The sequence below is a fragment of the Vigna umbellata genome, chromosome 4 (assembly GCF_029865625.1).
Source record: "Vigna umbellata cultivar VRB3 chromosome 4, Vumbellata_1.0, whole genome shotgun sequence".
Taxonomy (NCBI): Eukaryota; Viridiplantae; Streptophyta; class Magnoliopsida; order Fabales; family Fabaceae; genus Vigna; species Vigna umbellata.
In genome coordinates, this window is record NC_142168.1 from 1,325,091 (window position 1) to 1,344,697 (window position 19,607).

The following is a 19,607-nucleotide window of genomic DNA, read 5'->3' on the forward strand; positions in this document are numbered from 1 at the left end:
ATAAATAATATTAATTCATGGTTATCTAATGAGTTTACGAATGCATTACAAAGTTAATGCGGCAATCCGGATTATGATGGGACAATGAAAATAATTTAGAAAACAAGTCATCATTGAAGTTTATTAAAGAAACTACGAAAGATCTTAGAAAATTTATAAATATATATTTATTTCTCTCCTTCTATATATATATATATATATATAAATAAATTAAGACATCCTGCAAAATTAATGTAAATTTTTTAAAACATTTATTTTTCTCTTAATATTAGTAAAATATATATAAAAATATTACATTATTCTTTAACTAGTTATTTTTTAAATAAAATATTTAGTCTCATACAAATTAACTACTACAATTTTTTTTAAGAACTACAATTAAATATTCTTATCCATACAATTACAGATTATGCAATGAACAAAGATAACAAAGATATCATTTTGTTGTAGATTTTGTATGAATTTTATTTAAAAGAAAATATGAGTTAAAATAGAGTTTATTACATATTAATTATTTTAAATAATTAAATGTTAAAAAAACACAAATGATTCTAGAAAAGATTAAATATACATTTCCAAACCTATTTTTAAAGTTTATTTATTGAAATAATTTTTTTAATATATATACACACAACCTAAAACTCTATAAAAATGTTAGAATTTACACGAAGATGTTTTTACAAGCCAATTAACATCAATATTAGATGTACAATTATAAATCAAACAAGACCACCTCCACTAATTGATGCAATTTCACATTTATTCCAAACAAGGTAAAAACTTTGTACAAAATTTTCTATCTTGAAATTGATTAATAAATTGATACTTTTTTGAATTCAATCTTTCACCATTAAACTAGTTTTAATCTCTAACGTCAGTCCAAAAAATTCTGATTCCATTCCTCCAACTTCATTTTGCATCATAATTCATTAAAATACATTCATGTACATTGTTTAATTCGTATATAAAAAACTTTAAAAAGGATGCTCACCTAAACTTGCTTAAGTGATATCTTGTAAATGGAGACAAAAATATTAAAATACTCTACTTAATAATAATAATAACAATTAATAATAACTATTAATAAGTAGTTTACTTATTATTAATTAATTTATTTATAAACTTTTACTCAGTAATATTATTGACAATTAATTTACTATTATTTTATTTTAATAGCATTAATATCGTAATAAAGTACCATGATATTATTACTTAGAAATTTAATACCATTTAATAATTAGAAATAATAAAATAACGTTTCATCTAATACTATTGCATATAATTTTTTTAAGATATATAATAATATGATAAGTTTCTTAACATATTTCGTTACTAAAGTATATCATATGATCAATTATCTATAAACCAAAGGGAAAATTAAATTTGTAAAAAAGAAAAAACACAAAATGTTACTTTTTAATATATTTTTCATCTAAAATGTCAATTTTCTAAATATCGAGTGAGCATCAAAGTTACAACTATATTCCTTTATAGAAATAATATTAGTAATTAAATACATATACGAATATAAAAACATAATTGTAAGTTAATTGTTATATTTGGTTAAAACTGTGCAATTAAACTATTTTTAATTTCCTGCCTCTGTAATTTAAAATGAAAAAAAAAAGAGTGCAACAACTTTAATTTCTTCCATAAATTCACTCTCCATCTGAATCAAAAATGTCATTTTTGCCTTTATAGAGAATCTGACACATTAAGAATCTTTGATTGAAAATATTTTCTGAAGGATTACAAGAAATCAACAAAGCAAGGGAGGAGAAAGGAGAAATGATTTCTTGTAACTCTATATTATAATAACATGGTTTAATAGTAGAAATTTTCACTTATTAAGGAATTAAAGGCTTTTAAAAACTGAATTAACCATCATAATAAAACTTGTTAATATTCAACCAAAGGGTGAAACTGAGAAATCACATGGTTAATAAAATAAACCAACAAGAGTAATTGAGGGCATTCATTTACATCCACTTCCATTCAACACTATGATTGCCAAAACCTTAATCTACGAATAGATATCATTTAGGTTTATCTGTCTAAACAAGATTATCTCAATCGATAAAATGATATGAAGAACAATGCCAAAGTGTCTTGTACATCCCTTTTTCAAGAGCTCGATTCATACACAAGGATATCTCTGTCTTTGTGTACAGAAACCATTATCAAAATGAATACATTTGTTGGCAACTGTTCAGGTTAGAGGATCTAATTCTATCTTTTTGTAACAACTCCACTACCAAAAAAATAAAACTGTGTATACAAACCGTATGTACATGTAATGCAGTGAGTTCATTGATTTTGTGAGATGGTCATTCTGCAGGTACTTCATCAAAGCCAAAAGTGCAACATTGCCTGTTCATAGAAATTTACTTTCATCAGTTCTTATTTGAAATTTAAGAGCACAACTAATGCATAGCTTCATGAAAAGCCAGTACCAACCTATCCTACCCCATGATCATCACATTCAAACTGATACTAAATGTAAAGTGTACACCACAAAGAATCAAAGAAAAACATGAAAGATTCAGTCCAGCAATATAGTATTTCTTGTTCCCCTCAAAAGTCAAGGGAAAAAAACAGGAAATTCTAACTACCTCTTGGAGAGAAGCCAAAGACACGTTGTCCCTAGTAGCAGCTTTTTTGGTTTTCAAGTCTCTCATCTCTGATTGTATTGATTGGAGTTGACTTTGTATGTCCTTTAACAGTCTCAACTGTTCTTCATCATTCCCTTCATGGATAATCTCTTGCTTTGCAGTAATTCTCTCCTTCTCAAGCCTCTCAATTCTCTGATTCAGCTTACGAAACTCAGCTTGAGAATTGTAAACTTCATTCATCCCTTCCTTTTTATGGTCACTGACTGCCATCATAACTGTAGGACAAGCAGCTTTTATTTCACTATACACTTTAAACACACTCTTTCTCTTTTCTGCTGCGCCAAGTTTAACAGGTTTTTCAACCATTCCCTGATAGTCAGAATCTGGTTTTCTTAATCTGTTCTCTGCATTCAAATTCCATTTCTCGTGCTTTTCACTAGTTTGTGGGACTTCATATACATCATAGACATTACGCAAACAAGGAGAATCATTTGCAACTCCTCCATTATGTGTACTTTCACCTTGACTAACTTGATCAATGCTAGCCTGCGATGAAATTGAATAGGACCTCCCTCTTCTACTACTCAAATTTGCACTCTTTTCTCCTTCAGCACAATCTGAAATGATCTTCACTTGTTCATTCAACTCCTTTATCTGGTTCAAATAAGAATCAAGAGTTCCACTACCACCTGAAAATTCAACTGGTTTTCTTGCCAAATCCAAGCCAGATTGAGCTACTTCCTTGTCAGTACTCTCCTCCTCTATTATCTTAGGAATCACTTCAAGAACTGGACTAGGTGATCTTTCCCTGGTAGCAGCTCTCAGGGAACTCAGAAACTGAATTGCAGGCATTGATTGTAGCCTTCTAACAGTGCTACTCTGACCCCCATTTTCTCCATTTCTTTTATCACTCCTATTCAGAAGGAGATCCTCTTGGAACTCAAACTCGTTAGCACTAAGATCACACCCCAAGCTCATAAGTTTGTGTCTATAAGCCTGGACTTGAAATTCGAGAGACACAATTAACATTTCCTTCTGATACATAAGTTCCTCAAAAGCCTCGAGAGAGGCCTCAGCATGGCCTATCTTCTCTTCTGCCACTCTCTTGTAGTGACTGGCCTCCATCTTCACCACAGCCTTCTCTCCCTGCAAACGCAGTATCATGTCCAGTGCTTCATTCGTTGCAGTAGCTGAAGCTTCTCTTTCCTCATCCAACTCAGCATATAGCTTTTCCAGAAGTTGCTGCTGGGCACGAAGTGTCTCCTTCATTGCTATTTGATCACTTTTACTACGAGATATCATAGAAGAACACCTCATACTTTCTGCCATTCTAAACCTTTCTTATTGAACCTATCACCAACCCAGAACACAGAAATCAAGTACAGCACAACCACCCTTCGATTCACAATCATTCAAGAATCATAGGGCGAAATATTATTATTCAAAACCCACAAAAATTAAGAAAGCTAGACGAAATTTCAATCGTTAAATAAAACACTATTTGCCAAATTCCATCAATACTAAGAAGATCCATTAACATATATATCAAAACGAAGAACAAATCGATGAATAAAACAAGCACTTACCAGTTACCACAACAGAATCTCAACCAAACCTAAATTCAGGAATCAGATTTTGTGAGAAAGAAGAAAGTAAGTGCAAATGGGATCTTGCAGGAAAAGGGTGTTTTGAGGAAGAGGAAAAACTTCACAAACAAATGAAAAATATTGGTTTGCTTAGAAAAGAGGAGAACTAGAGTGTGAAACTGTACAAGCTTTTCAAACAAGTAAAAAGACTTCACACCACACACGGAGAATTTATGAACCTTCCAATGGGACAAGACAAACATGAAAATCTCACAATGGAAAGAAAAGAAGCAATCTGCTGCAAAATTGGGTCAGAAATTTGAAAGAACCACTCACTCAGTGTGTGCACAATCCTCCCAAAAAGTAAAAAAGCTAGCCTTTGGTGTTTGCTTTTGTTATACGTGCAGGAACTGTACTGGGTCACGCGCAAAGCAGAAAAGGACAGAGTGTGGCTTTCTGTTTCCAGTTACGCGCATAAGACAAAACGTCCATGATTGCTAAGGTTATTGGTTGGTTGGTTTTAATGCCGACCATATTTCATATTTTTAGTAAAATTGCACTGAAATTTCGGTGATTTTAAAATTCTATCAAAATATCCTATTTTATTTTAAAAACATTATGCTGTTTTTGCTTATTTTTTACATTACATATATATTTTATTGGTGATTAATTATTTCTCATTTTCTTGTAGTGATGGGGAATGGATTCTTATTTTTTTTTGGAACCCTGGTCTTAATTCTTTTTTTATATTTGGTTTTATTGAGTAAAAAAAGAGAAAACTCGAAAGAACAGGAAATTGTTTTATTGGAAATAACTCATTGAAAAAAATAATGAAAAGTAAAGATAATTATTGAAAAGGAAAAGAAAAAAAAATATTTATTAGTGTTGTTTATTAATGTTAATACTTTTATTTATCAATAATGTTTTATTATAATTAATATATATACATATATTAGTGTTATTAATATTTTTTGTTTTTTAATAATTTATAACTATAACTCTGTAATTGGCCGCCTTAAAACTAAAAGAATCTCGGGATTAGGGATGGCAACGGGTTGGGTCGGGCACGGATAGTGCCTACCTGCAACCCGATCCGATAAAAAAAAATTCACCCGCTACCCGACTCGCTACCCGACCCGCTACCCGCACGGATCCCGCTTAAAAAATATCTGCGGGTGTTTTAAAACCCGCAGATACCCGTGGATATCCGCGGACCCTCAAATATTAAAAATATATATATTTTAATAAATTATTAAAATAAAATTTAAATAGAATTACACAAAATATATAAAATATAATATAAATTAAATTAAATATAAATTTAAATTCAATTTTAATTAAATTTAATCTTGTAAAATATAAATTAATGTTAATTTTAATTAAATTTAACTTAATAAAATATAAATTAAATTTTTATTTTTATTTTTTACGGGTAGCGGGTATCCGCGGGTACGGATAGTATAATACCCGTATCCGACCCGTTTATAAGCGGGTATTAAAATATCCGCTACCCGCGGGTTGCGGGTAGTAAATATCCGCGGGTATCAACTATCCGTCGCGGATTTTATCCGCAGATATCTGCGGGCGCGAATTTTTTTGTCATCCCTACTCGGGATGAAGTGGCCGCCTTAAAACTGAAGTTAGAGGAAGAGATAAATGCTCACTCTCAAAGTAAGAAGAAACATGCAAAGACAACCCTTCTACTTGCTAACATTGAAAGCGCCATGGCGGACATCCGCAAGTCTGGCCGCGAGCTCCAAACAAAAAATGAAGAGCTTGTAAAAACAAATGCAAAACATACCGCCACCATCGAGCATTTGAAGGAGCAGAACTCCAAGCTACTGGAGCATGGCAAGCATCTTGATACAGCTTGTTTGGATGCTCGTAATGCGACGCCTTGAAAGCAAGGGTTCAAGCCCAAGATGTCCAAATCATGGATATGGGAAAAGCTATAGTTGAGGAGCATACCTTGGGCTTTCAGAAGGCACTGAGACAAGTTCCCTTTTCTCCTTAATGCATCCACCGAGGGGGTTGGCTTCGACGTGATGAAAGATGTTTATCAAGGGAAGCTGATGCCCATGAAAGACATTCTGGATGAGGAGTTTGTAGAAGCAGTGACCTCAACAGCAACTGAAGAAAGGGTTGAAGGGGAAGCACTTGCGGAGGTGCCCGCCAATGAAGGTACTGGGAAGGAATGTCAAATAGTGGCTCCAAAGGGTAATGTTGCCCTTGTGATTATCAGTTAGTTTTAGCTTTTCCTCTTTTGAATGATTATGTAACAGTTTAAGCGTATCCTAAACATTTGAACAATTTTATTGTTGTGCTGTTGTGTTTCCTGTCTTATATTCTGAAGTTGAACGTCTTTGTATTTGACGTTGTTTCATGTGAGTTGAAAACAACCTTGTATGTGTCATTGCCTCACATTCATTAGCTAGGTGGTCGAGACACCATTATTATGTAGTTGATAAACATCAATCGGATGATGTTGAATGTGTTATAAGTATTCGCTTGAAACTCTTATATTGATAGAAGAGGTTATGGGTAACATTTCCTCCTATGTAGTTGATATTTTAGGGGCTTTATGAAGAACTTTTCTTCAATGGACGAGAATGATAGTTCATTTCGACCTAGGAGTTATTGGGAACTTCCTAGTGAACGAGAGTGACAGTCCATTGAGGGCTTCCTCCACTGTTCGATTTTCGACCTAAGAGTTACTAAGAACTTCCTAGTGAACGAGAGTGACAATCCATTGGGAACTTTCTTCATCGCTCGATTTTCGACCTAGGAGTTACTAGGAACTTCCTAGTGAACGAGAGTGATAGTCCATTGGGGACTTCCTTCACCGCTCAATTTTCAACCTAGGAGTTATTGGGAGCTTCCTAGTGAACGAGAATGATAGTCCATTGGGGACTTCCTTCACGACTCGGTTTTCGACCTAGGAGTTATTGGGAACTTCCTAGTGGATTCGCCACTTCATTGAATAAAAATTGTTCGGCTTTATTTATTACAACATGCAAACACAAAAGAAATTAAATAACAAAAGTCTATGTCATAAGAAACTTAAACATGACAGTAATGTTCATCTAAAGTAGAATTTGAGATTAGTCGCATTCCAAGTGTTAGGGATAACTTTCCCATTGAGTAACTCGAGTCGATAAGCTTCATTCATCAAATCTTCTGTGACGCGAAATGGTCCCTCCCAATTAGTTGCTAGTTTTCCATGCGCTCGATTTTTCCTGGCTTCACCTCTCTTGCGCCATACGATATCTTCTTCTTTGAAGCTTCTTGGTTTCACCTTGGTATTGTACTTTCTTGAAATCAACCTTTTCTGGGCAGCGGCACGAATGACGGCTACCTCTCGTCTTTCTGACAAAGTATCGAGGTTAACCTGCAGTTGTTCATCGTTGACATCTATATCCTTGATGTCTCGTCTCAACGAAGGTTCACTTACTTCAACCGAAAGCATGACGTCTTTTCCATAGGTTAAGTTGAAGGGGTTTTATCAGTAGAACATTGCGGAGTACATTTGTATCCCCATAACACCTCGGGTAACTCCTCTACTCATAAACCTTTTGTTTCGCCTAATCTTCTGTTAGCAAAATTATGAAGATGAAGTTTTGATAATGTCCAAATCAAGTCAAGAAAAATCAAGATTTAAGAAGATCTTTGAAGACTTGTAGTATTACAGAAAGCTTTTGTAGTAATTGTAATTAAATGTTTAAGTTCACCCGCATGATTTTTATAATTCATTTGACATGATTTTTATAATAAGAAAGTAAAAAATAATTACCTACACTAATTCCTTTGACATGATTTTTATAATTCATTTGACATGATTTTTATAATAAAAAATAATCATCCACACTCATTTATTTGACATGATTTTTATAATTCATTTAACATGATTTTTATAATAAGAAAATAAAAATAATGTGTAAAATGAATATAAATGTATCTCAAGAATATTTTCTCAAAAATCAATAATTGCTAAGATTCTTGGTTGGTTTCAATGTCCACCATATTTCTTATTTTTAGTAAATTAAATTATATTTATTTTTATAAAATATTTTCTTGCACTGAAATTTCGGTGATTTTAAAATTCTACCAAAATATTCTATTTTATTTTAAAATTTTATTGTAAAAAACTCATTCAGATAATTATTAAAAATGAAAAGAAAAGAAAAATATTTATTATTATTGTTTATTAATGTTAATACTTTTTATTTATTAATAATGTTTCATTATAATTAATATATATAGTTATTAATATTTTTTATTTTTTAATAATTTATAACTATAAATACATAGTCAACTTTATTAATTTTATTATAAAGTTAATCAATTTTATTAATTTTATGATTGATAATAGAGCATCATTGAAATTAATAAACAACATTAATTTTATGAAGAAATCCAACATAACAACACACTATTATGAAAGCGGTTAACACTCTAATACCGATGCTTAAAACAAACAAGTAAATCTTTACTTAAAATTCTTTGGTTATCTACAGTGTTAGGCCAAAAGACACACTTAAATATATATACATGTTCCTTAAAGACAACGTACTTACAATTTGGATTAAAGCATACCTTGAGATATTGGTGCACTATCTTTCAATTTTTTTTTCTCATCTTTATTTTTGCAAAATTTCTTCCTCTGCATTTCTTCCTCTTCCTTTACCCAAAAAATGTATTTATATGTTCTTTTCCTTCTTTTAAAGATATTTTGGTGTATGACAAGTATGACTCAAATGACCTTTAGCACATAATGATAATTTATATTTTCATTTTATTTGTCATCATTTTCACCTTCTATTTTTTCTTTTTTCACATTATTATTTCATTTATGATGATAAAATGTTTCTTAAATTTTTTTTATATTCATCCACAATCATGAGTACTAGCATGATCACGACCAATACAAAAGCCACGACCATGAAAACATGAATAAGATATTATTGCATTCACTTTTAGGAATGGAGCAAAGTCAATTTGGATGCTCTTTGTTTTGTTTAGCAACCAAAAGTCATGAAATTAATTTAAAATATTTGTAAAATTCTTTTTTATATTGTTATTGCAGGAGTAAATGAGTTGCTCAAATGTTTGATTTCTTTCTTTAATAACATCACCAAAATTCATTGTATCTAAATGTATTTCAAGATATAATACCCAAGATAAGTAATTCTAATATCAAGGATCACAAATTCAAATTTTGGAAGAAAGTTTAACATATTTAAAATTAGCACATAAAATACTAATAATAATAATCAAATATTAAATTATAAAATACTAATAATAATGATGAAATATTATACTAATAATATTTTATGTATGAAATTATAAAATTGATATAACAATATTAAATGCTAGAGAAATAATCAAATATAAATAATAATTAACATAATTATCATAATAATAATCACAATAAAAATAAAAATAATAATAATAATAATAATAATAATAAAACAAAGATGAAATTTGATAAAGTCAAATAAATTTTATCACAAAAATAAAATTATAAATGAGGAAAAAATTATAAATTATATAAGTTATACGCTTCTTTTTCACTAGTGTGAGCAAATAATGTCACCAAGAGATTAGAATATAGTTGACTATATCTTTAAGAACATAAGAAACAAACATATTAAGAAATAAATATTTTATCTTTTAAAATGTTTTTAGTCAAACAAAATTTAAATAGTTCACTTATTTTAAAATGTTACAATAATGAAAAAAAAAGTAAAAGAGATAATGCTGTAATATCGCCGACAAATATGCTTTTTCAAACGTTGAACATGTATGTTTATTTCCACAAAAATTGTCACCTAGGATGTCTTGCACTGTTGAACATTTCTTTCACCTTTGAACATCTCCAACGGCCAACTTGATTCAGATGTAAATTTCTTATTGCTTTTTCATTACAGTAATAGTACAATTCAATAAAACCATTTAAATTCTTAGAAGCTTTTTTTCATCTTGTTTAAATTCTTGTGTTCTTGTGTATATTACTCAATTTGTTAATTTGATTCTGATATTTATTGTTTTAAACAAGTTTATAATATCTAATATGCTTGAAGATGCATTTGAATTCTTTTATCGGAACCTTCTTGAATAGTTTGAACAATATTATATTCTTCAATATCATTTTTGCCACAACATTGTATTAAAATGATCTCAGTAAACTGTCATAGCTAGCTAGAGGTGTTAGATATGTATATATTAATTGATTAACTTTATCTACTCCATGCAAAGCTGGAATCTACGTGAAACGTAATGCTCGTTCGTTAACTTTGTTACATGAGATTTTTTCGATCATAACAATGTTTTAATATATATTAAAAAAACTATATATATATATATTAAAATTAGTGTGTTTTGAAAACATAATAGAGAGAAAATATAAAAAAATATATATAATTTTTATAACCATTCATTGTGTTCAAGCTTGAAATAACATTATTATTCGATTTGGTTTGTGCAATGTTTACAAGTTTAATATAATGAATTTATTGACTGTATTCATTCATGATTAATTATAGTTATATATAGTACATAATTTATTTGTCTTAATTTAAAGTTATTCCCATTTGAATGTTAGATGAAAAAAGTGAGCATGAAGAAGGCTTTAAAGTTGGCAAAATTCAGTGGTGAACTTAAGGTATACTGCATCCAATTTCTTTTGTGACTAAATTTGTCTGTGAATGTTGCTTAAAATGTGGTGATGAATTGCAGGGACTAGATGCAGCAATTGCTAAGGCAACTAGCTATAAGCATAAATTACCAAAGGAAAAGCACATTCGTAGTAAGTGATTTCTAGTAAATGTTTAATGAGTTTTGCTTAAAATATAAACAAAGTTCTACCTTAGATCAAAAAAAGATAAATACGAGTTTATATATATAAAAGATATTTTGATTGATAAAAGATTTTTTAGGGTAATATAAAAAATAGGGTTAAATATGTTTTTAGTCCCTAAACTATTGGCCGTTTCTGGTTTTCGTCCCTCTTCCAAAGTAAGGTACAATTTGGTCCTCATTCTTTAGAAAAACGTTCGTTTTTGTCCTCAAAATTTTGTTTTTAGTCCTCGTTTTAGTCCTCAAAACGAACGTTTTTTCGACTAAAACGAACGTTTTTTAAAGATTGAGGACTAAATTGTACCTTACTTTGGAAGAGGGACGAAAACCAGAAACGGTCAATAGTTTAGGGACTAAAAACATATTTAACCCTAAAAAATAAGGACCATGATATTTTAACAATTTTTTTATAACAGACTATGTGTCACTATTTTATTGGTCCTTGTATTTGAAATGGATCAATCACAAACTATCACATAGGTTGTTGTAAAAAAATTATCAAAATTTTTTTTTTAAAAAGATATTTTTCAAAAAATAAATATGTTAGAGTTTGATTCAAAACGAACAATGTTCATTGTAAACATTTATGCGTGTTGATTTTTCCTACGGTTTTTTATTTCAATATTTTTAGATTTAATTGAATATGATCACTTAATTTTTTTTATCTTCAACTCAGTCTAGAAATTGACACTTTTTTTTTTTAATGTTTTCAGCAATTTTTCATTCACTGTCTCCGTCAAAACCTCGCAGTGAGGTGATTTACTGTATAGAGGGTCTTACAAAGCGTTTTAGCCATTCTAATAATTGGAGTGTATGTTCCTAATTAACGATTTTCCGATCTGTTTTTGGTTGGTACAGTAGAAGCTTGTTCATTGTGTATTTCTTCAGGTTGCCATGAAATCACTTTTAGTCTTACATCGTGCCATAAGGGAACTTGACTCTTCCATTTTTGAAGAGCTTCTCCACTATCGCAATGCTAAAGGTTACATCATTGACTTCTCATTCTTTCATGGAAAATCAGCCCCCAGCGGTACATGTTTTGCTCATTTTCACTTTTCCAACCTTCTCTTTCTGTTCGTTTCTAATTTATAAAGTTCGTCGTATTTTTACATTTATTTGATAAACAGTATAGAGATAAAATATCATAAAATAGTTAAATTTTATATTTTTTTTTATGAAAGATGTTAAGAAATGAATTTTAAACTTTATTTATCTTATAAAACCAGTTTGTAAGTTAAAATTTTTGCATTCATTTATATATTTTAAATTAACCTTATTTCTAATCAACGTAAAACTTTCAATAAAGAATAATAAAAAATAGTATCAAAATAAATATAAAAAATTTATGTGTTAAAATATATTTTTTCATTTAATTATAAGAAACTATTAGGTATAATAAGTATGAACTTGGGTTTACAATTTGTATTTCATGAGTGTTACTTTACTAACTTGGATATTTTGGTGAAAAACACTAGATTTTTCTATTTGGATTCGTCATTATGCCCTCTACCTTGAAGAACGCATACAATGTTTCAATGTAATAAACTATGACGCTGCAACAAATAGCTCGGTGAGAAATTTAGGTCGTAATCTTTTCCTTAGTTTTTGGATTATTTGACATAACAAATTGTGAAATAGGTTTTGCACATTTATTTGGTAACTCTTATTAGGGTGAGCAAAATTGAACTACATCAACTTTGGATTGAATTATTTTAAAATTAAATTAAATTTAAACGTGTTTTAAGATAAATGCATTGAACTGTGTCATTATTTAAATGAATTAAACTGAACTTCGTCAAGATTTGAATGAACTAAATTAAATTGAACTAGGGTAAATTGTTTGAATTATTATTCATACACATTCTATTTTAGGCTATATTTCTCAATATCGTAGGTTGTATTTTGTTTTGGTTTAAATGGTGTTATTTAAGAATGTTCAATTTCCATGAATCAAATTTATAGAATATTTCAATGTAGATTTTATTTTAAACAGTCGAGTTTTTTTTTTTATTAAGTCAACTTACTATATAAATTTAGTTTCGTTCACATATTTTTTACAACCCTAACTCTTCCATGTCCGTCATTGATTTTTGCATGACATTCTCTTTCTATGTGCTGCATTTTATTACTTTCATTTTTCAACTTTTCTGTCGCTTCCTTTGCATTTTTCCATTGTTTTAGTTTGATGACCATGCGATGCAAAATTCTTGAGATAGAGCAGTTGGTCCAAATTAATTATCTTGTATTTAAAAAAAAAATATTCATGATAACAATTTTGGTGGTTGAATTATTAAATTTTTGTATGCGTTTTCTATTTTTTACTCCTTGTCCACAAAAGTGATTGCTTTATTTTTGTGCTGTAGTATTATATGAATAATTTTCATTCCCTCTTGCTCCAAAAGTATATCTTTTCTTGACTTGATGTCTTTTTTTAAGGCTGAATATGTTTTTTGTTTAATATTTCATGGTTTTATTTAGACTTAATACCCTATTTTGTCCCCAGTTTCGCTCGAAAATGTCAAATTAGTTCATCTTTTAAAAAATGCGTCAATTACGTCCTCATTTAATAAAATTTGCATCAATGAAATCCCTTCCGTTAAATCTGTACAAACGGCGTTATTTAATAAGAGAGAAAAATAATTAAAGCCGTTTGTACGGATTTAACGGAAGGGATTTCATTGATGCAAATTTTATTAAGTGAGGACGTAATTGACGCATTTTTTAAAGGATGGACTAATTTGACATTTTCGAGTAAAACTGGGGACAAAATATGATATTAAACGTTTTATTTAATATGATTTCTCAAATTTTTTTCTCAATTTTATCCTCATTTTATTTAAATGACCACGTGTAAATAAACATTTGATTCTATGGACATTTAGAAATATAGTGACAAGCTTGACACCAAAATCTTGTTGGAGCAATTGCCAGCCTTACAAAATCTCCTCTCCAGACTTCTAGATTGCAGGGTAACATTAATTAGTACAACAACCTAATCATGATGTTTAATTTCCATTTGATAATTTTAATGTATGACTCACAAGAAAACCACTTTCTATTGACTTTTACAGCCAAGGGGTGTAACTGAACAAAATCGCTTAATTCAATATGCTACTTCAATAGTAAGAAATATCATCTTTTATTAAATGATTTTCTTCGTTTTAATTAGATCTCTTAAGAATTTTAATTCTGTGCATATATAGTTTTTGATATTGACTATTTGATGAATCTTTAAAATATAATTTTTACGTTTTAAAATATATTCAATTTTTTTAATATATCAATTTTAAAGATTCAGTAAATAATAAAAAAAACTCGATAAATAATTGTACTCATCTTTTGATGACGTGTTTGTTTGTGATATTTATCAACTAGGTTGCTGGTGAAAGTGTCAAACTATATGTTGCAATAACTGTTGGAGTGGTTGAATTGCTTGACAAGGTGAAAAAAGCTCAACACTTTAAGAATGCAATTTAATTTTATAAGTAGTTGTTAAATTTTATTTATTTCTATTTTGGCACAGTTTTTCGAGATGTACCATAATGATGCTCGTAGTTCACTTCGAATTTATAAAAAATCAGTGACTCAGGTACTTTACATATTGTCAATTTTTTATTTGCATTTATGCATGCTTAATTCTTTTACAAAATTCGTATTATGCTTGCTGATTTATTTTTTACTGTAGGCAGAATGGTTATCTGAGTTCTTTGAAACTTGCAAAAGATTAGAATTTGGAAGGGGGAGAAAATTCATCAATATTAAAATGGTATTATTAAGCTTGTATTTTTAATTTATATATTGCTTCATAGTGAAAATGTTTGACATTTGTTTTGCAGCCTCCTGCTTCTTTTATTAGTACCATGGAGGAATATATTAAGGAGGCCCCAAGCTCCTTAATGCTAGAACACAACAACATGGTATGATGCTGAATTGTGAATTACATCATATGTTTTTTCTTCTAAGAGGTTGATGGGAAATAGGTTTCAATGAAAAAAAAAAGTACACCTTACTTATCATTTAGTTCACATGTTTTCATTTTCACAGTATTTTTTCAATGCATGTATCTTTTAGAAGGGTTGAATGTGTAGAGATGTTTATTGATTCAGATTACTCAGAGACTCAACTTATTCAATTAAATCTAATTAATTTAGGTTGAATTTTAATTATGATTGAATCAATTCCAATCCAATTCAAACTAATTTATTTTTATTAGGTTAGACAATGAGTTAAGTATGGAAAATCCAAAACTCAACTCAAAATCCATCCTTATATTTATATTAATTATGAACAAATTATGTCTTGAGTTATTAATTTAATTTTAAAAAAAATGGATTGAATTAGATTTTTTAACATAAAATATTTAGAAATTCAATTCAACCTAACTCGATATTATTTTAAAAGTTGGATAATGGATTTATTATCCTATCCTACCCAGGTATATCATTTGTATCATTAGGGATTTTATCAAAGTAATATGATTGGTTGGATACAGATTACATTATCCAATAAGGTAGGTTTGAAGTTCATTTATTAGGAGTTTAAGGTTGATTTTTTATTTGGGATTTAATGGGTTTATGGAACATTAACTATACGTATGCCTAACATGCACGCTGGATTTATGGAATCATTAAACTCCTTTTGAAATTGTTAAATATATTAGGATTTCATTGCTCATTACTTGTTATTAAAGTGTACAACTTGCTCTTTCATCATGTTTATCTCATTTATCTGTGCACTACATATTTTTCTTTGTTGCTTTTGGGGTAATAGTTTATAGTATTAGGGTCATATATGTGTATGTGTGCGAAGACAAATACTAGAGTTATTCTTTGATGCTATTTTAAATCTAAAGAGAAGTGAGTGTTTTTATAAATTAGAAAAGTCTCTGACTGTCATGAAAGAAGATCCAAGCCATGACAATTTTCTCATTCTAGATATTTTATAGTTAAGCATTAATTTACAATGAAATTAAGAAAAAAAAAGTCTAGGTTATTTCGTTTTAGAATGAATAAAATTAATAAATTAGTTTGAAGAAAAAAAGTTGTAATTTTTTTAGTTAAGTGAGTCTATCTATTTAATTTACCAATCTGTAGTGGGTCGAGTTAGACTCTCAACAGTAAGATGGTTTGAATTGACTCACTAAGTAACCTATCCGTAATGGATTGGACAAGTTAGATAGCTCGTTTTACTACTCTACCAGTACATCACTATTAATTTAGATGGAGCTGTAAAGTTGACTTAATGATAATAGTTGGAACGGAGGATGAGAGAGGTTGTATAGATTCAACTCTCTCCACCAACAAAATACTAAAAACTAATACTTATTGATGGATTAATATTCGTCGGTGATGAAGGCACAAAGACAATGCAATGACAGGGTAATGACACAACAACAACAAAAGTCACGACTAAACTTGTCACTTTGATACGTTCTTATCCATTGAAAATTAACACATCATTAGTTATATTTTTTCTAATGATGATCTTGATGGAGTAATTCCTTACAAACATGGCTTCATTGTGTTTGATTAAGTTTTGTCACAATACATTGTAAAATATAAAGATATGTCTTTCGTAAGACTGAAAATAGTAGATCATGTAAAAATGCAAGTGTTTCATTTGACAGATGATACATCACCTTGCAATCTTCGCTTTGTCTAATAAGCGAAGCCTTTATGATATGATGAGCACACAAGATCTTTAAGCTTACATACCTAACAAAAATATTCTTGAAACTTATTTTTGTATGGAATGTCTTTGTTTTTTGTTTACCTTAGATGATTCGTGCAAGCATGGTCTACATCAAGATCTCTTGGGATATAAGCTAAAGTTGTTTTATTTCAAGAATCATCTTGACACAAGCTTGTCTCTACTCTGATTCACCAATTTGTCTCGTACACTCTTAGATTTTATTTGTTGAGTAAAATTACTCTTCAAACTAGCGAAAAGACATTTTATGTTGCATGGAGTTCTTTTAATGCATCTACATCCGCACTCGTTAAATGCTGGAAGATTAAGTTATCTTAGTTCAGAAGCCCTCAATGACTAGAAAAGGATTTTCAATGAGTCTTTCTTTCAAGCTCTATATAATTTGAAGAAGAAGAATATATAGAAGAGAACAATTGTTAAGTGCTGAAATGTTACTAAAATCATTTTGCACCCATAAAATTTACAAAAGAACACTGTTATGTTTGGTTAACAAACTAGAAGAGAGTTTATATCTTTGTATATGTCGTAAGATGGTAATTCTCTCTAGTGAACAAATTCTTATGATTTTTTATCACATATTTATACAAACCTTGTTTGCTTAGTCAGAGGTGACTATGTTTCAAAAAATACTCATTGTCTTAGTCAAGTATAATTGTTGTCCAAATATTACTCTATCTTGACCAAGAAAGATTGCATTTCAAACAATATTCAATGGGATAGAGATGACTGATTGGAGTCTAAAAAATACTTGATTTGTTTAGTCAAGAGTAGATGAGGTAAAAATATCCAACATTTTAGATACATGTTAACTTAAAATTGTGTGCTTATCATGAAATCAAAACTCCATTTATTAGATAAAACATTTGCAACCTCTATGATTTGTTGTATATATTAAACAACAAATCATGTAGGTTTAAGAAACATTTTCGTTAAGCACAACGATAATTTAAGATTGTGTGCATATCATTGGATAAAGAATCTACTCATTAGACAAAACATTTACCTCTTACATAATCTGTTATATATATTAAACACATAATATTTACAGATAACATTTTCATGTTTTACATTTTGTTGTGAAAATACTTAATTAAAAGGAAACTTGTTGAACTTTATTGTAACATATTTAATTATGTTATTTCAGTTAGCACAGATAGATAACTTTAATAATTTGTGTATTTATGTAAAGGAGAGATATATTCTCAAATGTGTGGGTGGTGGAAAGGAGATGAATAAATATATAAATTGTTACTGTTAAAATAATAAATCAAGATTATGGGTAATGAATGTCACACGATAAGGATGAAACTCAAGTTACTTCGAGAATTTAAATAAATCTTACTCAAATTTTTATTCAATACATATATCCGTGTCTTATAAATTTGTTATTTTAATATTACTTTAAATACATTTTAAATTAATATTCTTATTAGGATGACAATAGTGAAAGACTTATCAACAACAACAATGCAAGTTCAACGGGTGATATCTTGACTATAAATGACGATGTTGTTGATAAGCCAACAAATGCTTATACCGAAAACAACATGGTTGTGCCACAACCTGCTGAACTTATGGTAAATGTTGTTTCTTATTGTATATTTTCCATTTCCTTTGACAACAAATTCTAAAATTCAATGTTTTGTTTTTATTAGGGTTTGCATGACTTACTCACAGGAGCATCTGAATTTGAAGAGAAATCTCTAGCAATGACATTTATCCCAAGTGGTAAATTATTCTCTTACCATAATGTAATGTCATGCAACAAAACATTATTAAAATTTATTTATTTATTTTGTGGAAATATAATTGAACAGAAAATGATGAGAATCGGACAAGCCCAGAACTAGGTTGGGAGGTTGCACTTTTTGCTGAACCAGAAACTTATAATGGGAATATAACAACTGAGATGGAGAATAACAGAGAGGTTAGTAGTTTTTGCGATTTAACTATAATTATAATGTTCTTAACTATGAATGTTTTGATAGAGTGATGTGCATGACTTTTGAAAGAGAAAAAAAATTCTGACTGGTTTTTGTTGTGATTCCTTTGATGTTTTGAAAAAGAAGGTTGGTGGAATGGAGTTGTGGAAAGATGATGATGAGATGAATGCTGAGAAAGAAGAAAGTGCAAGTGAGTTTAGTAGCAAAGTAAGGTTTAATCCTTTTGATCATGATGATGAGCAATTTAAGATGGCATCTCCAAATTCACTTCCTAACATTCCATATGAAATGGGTGAGATGCCTTACCAACATTTAATGCAGCAACCAAGAAAAACAGTCAATCCTTTTGATCCTTCAACTGTGCCAACACACCCAACCCAAACTACATAGCTTTCTTTAGGCAAATTGATTGTTTCTTTCTAAAAACTTGTATGTTAAAATGTCATTATCAATTTGTTTATGAAGGTAGGAAACTCCCAGGATATATAGGTTTATGCATGTAGGAAACTCCAAGGATGTTGTTGTACCACTTTATGCATATGTATACTTTAAATTAGAGTAAAAACACCGTTTGTAATTTTTGTTCTACCACTTTATGCATATGTATACTTAAAAAAAAGCAATACCAAACTAATTTATAGACATTCAAACTATTTAGTTTTTAAACATGTATTTAGATTTAAAATCTAATTCTATTATTTAGATTTGGATATGTAAATTTTTAAACTATTTTAACTATATATGTAACAATCAATTTTCCTTCATTTTTGTCGATCTTTTCAATTTAATATTTTTTTGTTGATTTCCTTTAAAGAATTATCAGACAATAAATGTATGATTTGTATTTTCTTTTTAATTTTAAGAAAAAGATATTTATATGTCAAGTCAACATTGTCTCATGT

General features: G+C 29.3%; 2 protein-coding genes and 1 pseudogene across 3 annotated transcripts; 2 read left to right on the forward strand and 1 right to left on the reverse strand.

Annotated features, from left to right (window-relative positions):
* Positions 1-2,007: 2,007 nt before the first annotated feature.
* Positions 2,008-4,668, reverse strand: LOC124819809 (uncharacterized). 2 transcript variants are annotated; one of them, XM_088112086.1, is made up of 3 exons: positions 4,535-4,668; positions 2,613-3,962; positions 2,008-2,370 (listed from the first exon to the last, which is right to left on the reverse strand). In XM_088112086.1, the coding sequence occupies exons 2-3, from the start codon at positions 3,939-3,941 to the stop codon at positions 2,347-2,349; spliced, it is 1,353 nt and encodes a 450-aa protein (XP_087968212.1). In that variant the 5' UTR covers positions 3,942-3,962; positions 4,535-4,668; the 3' UTR covers positions 2,008-2,346. The 2 variants fall into 2 exon arrangements, with proteins under 2 accessions (XP_087968212.1, XP_047147351.2); XM_047291395.2 differs by having other exon boundaries at positions 4,199-4,566.
* On the forward strand, positions 4,460-6,444 carry LOC148198910 (uncharacterized; annotated as a pseudogene).
* Positions 6,445-10,814: 4,370 nt separating this feature from the next.
* On the forward strand, positions 10,815-19,095 carry LOC148198911 (putative clathrin assembly protein At5g35200). The gene is made up of 13 exons (XM_088111772.1): positions 10,815-10,859; positions 10,934-11,003; positions 11,767-11,864; positions 11,942-12,083; positions 12,529-12,623; positions 14,429-14,494; positions 14,577-14,642; positions 14,739-14,819; positions 14,890-14,970; positions 18,196-18,339; positions 18,418-18,490; positions 18,580-18,689; positions 18,832-19,095. The coding sequence occupies exons 1-13, from the start codon at positions 10,815-10,817 to the stop codon at positions 19,093-19,095; spliced, it is 1,335 nt and encodes a 444-aa protein (XP_087967898.1).
* The last annotated feature ends 512 nt before the right edge of the window (positions 19,096-19,607 follow it).